General features: G+C 40.4%; 1 protein-coding gene across 1 annotated transcript; it reads right to left on the bottom strand.

Annotated features, from left to right (window-relative positions):
- Positions 1–1,317: 1,317 nt before the first annotated feature.
- On the bottom strand, positions 1,318–2,259 carry LOC101834536 (olfactory receptor 8B12). The gene has a single exon (XM_040730196.1). It carries the CDS (start codon positions 2,245–2,247, stop codon positions 1,318–1,320), a length of 930 nt encoding a protein of 309 aa, XP_040586130.1. The 5' UTR covers positions 2,248–2,259.
- Positions 2,260–2,950: the final 691 nt, after the last annotated feature.

The following is a 2,950-nucleotide window of genomic DNA, read 5'->3' as shown; positions in this document are numbered from 1 at the left end:
TTTTTAAAGATGTTTTTAATACCTCTGTGTAATATCTGTGTGTGTGAGAGAGAGAGAGACAGAGAGAGACAGAGAGAGAGAGAGAGAGAGAGAGAGAGAGAGAGAGAGAGAAGGAGGAGGAGGAGGAAGAGAGGTGTAGATACATTTGCAAACCAAAGGAAGGTGTTAGATTCTCTAGAGCTAGAGCTACAGGCAGTTGGGAGTCATTCAACCTGATGTTCAGAATTGTGTGCAGGTCCTCAAGAAAAGCATCAAGTGCTCTTAACCACTGAGTCAACACTGCCCCAAAAATTGCTTTTGAAGAAGTTATACTACCTTATTGTAAGTAGAATCAACTTTCAATGTACTATCATGTTTTTAAAAGGAAATCTTACCAAGGGGTTGTCACTGACATCTTATACCATATACTATATAGATAATACTATACAGACTAAACAATTTGCATTTTTGTACTTAGCAATATACAACAATTAAAGAAAAGTGGGTCATGAATTTGAAAAATTAAGTGGGTGCATAGGAGAGGGTGGAGTGAGGAAAGAGAATGGGTAAAGATATGATTATATTTTAATTTAAATAAAGAAAATAATTTGAAAAATATTAATAAAAGGAAATCATGACAAGAAAACACAGCATAAAGACAAACCATAAAAAGACATGAATTCAACTTTCTGGTTATGAGTTTACATTTGATAAGAGTTTGTTATGTTTGAATAACAATATATTTCTAAGCCTCCAATATCTGTTACATGAAATTTATAAAGCTCATTCAATAATAAACAGTCTGTGACTACAAAATTGCATAAAATTAAAAATTGTATAAATTACAAAGCCTGCCTTGATGGGACACAGGCTGTGAACCCTAGTTATGCTAACACCATGAAACGTTGCTATTTCCTCAACATTTGTAAGTTGCATGAAATCAAAGTTTATGAATAAAAGAGAAAATAACAGCTTATTATGTATTTGTGCATTTTCAAGAAGTACATTTTCTCATTAAAAAAAAAGAAACATTGGAAGACTAAAGGCAGACCAAGGGTCGGGAACAGCAAAGCTGTGTTGAAATCTTGCTCAAATATAAAATTTGGAATGCTGTTTCTGGCCCTAATGTAGCAAGGTGGTGAGAAAATTGCCCAGCATCCATAAAGACCTAGAAACACTCCCTAGGACCATAAACTTCTCTTCTCCTACAAGAAGAAAACAACTAGACCTTGAGACTCTCATGACAACCTTGTATCTTCATTTGCAAACATGACTCTTCCATAGGAATACAGCTCATTGTCAAAACACACCACTGCAGTTCATGACATTAATGCTCTGTTAAGAAAATACTCTCCTGACAAGGGTTTTCCTCAGAGCAACTTTGACATCCTTATTTCTCAAGCTATAGATCAGAGGGTTCAACATGGGCACCACAATGGTGTAGAACAAGGAAGACACTTTTCCTTGGTCAAGGGGCAAAATGGAAGGTGGCTTGAGGTACATGAAAGCCCCAGAACCAAAGAATAGACAAACCACAATCATGTGGGAGCTGCAGGTGCTGAAGGCCTTGGACCTGCCCTCTGTGGAATGCATGTGAAGAATGCTAGAGAGGATGAGGGCATAAGAAATGAAGATGGTAGCAATGGGCACACCGATATCAAAAGCCACAACAATGAAGACTACCAACTCATTTGTGAAGGAGCTGTTACAGGACAGCTCCAGAAGAGGAAGGATGTCACACATGAAGTGATTGACAAGGTTGTCAGCACAGAAGGTCAGATTCATTATGTTTCCTGTGTGGGCCATGCCTCCAGAGAAACCCATCACATACACACCCAGTAAAAGGAGAAAACACAATTGAGAAGACATGGTGACTGTGTACATCAGGGGGTTACAGATGGCAACATAACGGTCATATGCCATGGCTGACAGAATGAAGGACTCAGAGACAACAAAGAAACAGAAAAAAAAGAGCTGTGTCATACACCCTGGGTGTGAGATGATGTTCTTTGAGATAAAACTCATCAGCATTTTGGGGATGATGGTGGAGGAGTAACAGAAATCTATTGCAGAAAGATTGAAGAGAAAGAAGTACATGGGGGTGTGCAAGTGAGAGTTCAGCCCTATCAGTGAGATCAAGCCCAGGTTCCCCACCACAGTGGCCATGTAGAAACCTAGAAACAGGAAGAAGAGAGGCATGCGGAGTCCTGGATGGTCTGTCAGGCCTGCCAGGATGAACTCTGTCACAGAGGAATTCTTGGCAGTCATTCTTCTCAGAAGGGAGACCTGCATGACAGAAGAGGACCAGTGGAGAAAAGGAAACATAATCACCATCCTCACAAGCCTATTCTGTCTTTGAAAAAGGATGGGGAGGGTGAAGGGATAAAGGTTTTTACCATTTTCCACAGCTAGTGAAGAACTGCCAAGTGACTCTAGTTTCCAAATGACAGCCAAAGGCTACACTTTGCCTCCACGATAAGAGTAGGTGGTATCCAAAAGAGGAATACTGAACAGAGTGGGCATCTTTTAGACTCTGAATTTAGTTCATTTGCTATGTCCTCCCCTTTCCTGCCTCTGTGCAAGTTGCTAAAACTGGAGCCTTTTCCCTTGGGTGAGTCTTGTCACCAGATGTCACCAGAGCTATGTCTCAATCTGCACAATGAAAGTATGACATTGGGTTTCTCACAATCTCTTTACTCAACTGCATGAAGGGTGAATAACAGCATTACCCTCCAACACTTATTTAGAAGTTACTGTGAGAAGCTATAAGACTATACAACCATACTATTATTGTCACTTTACAGATTAGTGAAGTGTGACTATGAAACACCCAAAGTCACAAACGCTCCCGACTGCAGGCAGAAGGGGACCTCTGGCAGTCCCATCGATAGTCTGCATTTATAACCTGTGTTTCACGTCTGACCAGAGTCAGACAGGCACATACCTTCCTTTACTTGCAGCAGGGATGTTC

Source organism: Mesocricetus auratus, unplaced genomic scaffold (assembly GCF_017639785.1).
Source record: "Mesocricetus auratus isolate SY011 unplaced genomic scaffold, BCM_Maur_2.0 Super-Scaffold_100022, whole genome shotgun sequence".
Classification (NCBI taxonomy): domain Eukaryota; kingdom Metazoa; phylum Chordata; class Mammalia; order Rodentia; family Cricetidae; genus Mesocricetus; species Mesocricetus auratus.
The sequence above is the reverse complement of the archived record's forward strand: the minus strand, read 5'-3'. Positions and strand labels throughout refer to the sequence as shown.

Bases quoted from the DNA above. Each gene is read 5' to 3' on its own strand.
- LOC101834536 (XM_040730196.1), bottom strand. From the start codon at position 2,247: ATGACTGCCAAGAATTCCTCTGTGACAGAGTTCATCCTGGCAGGCCTG.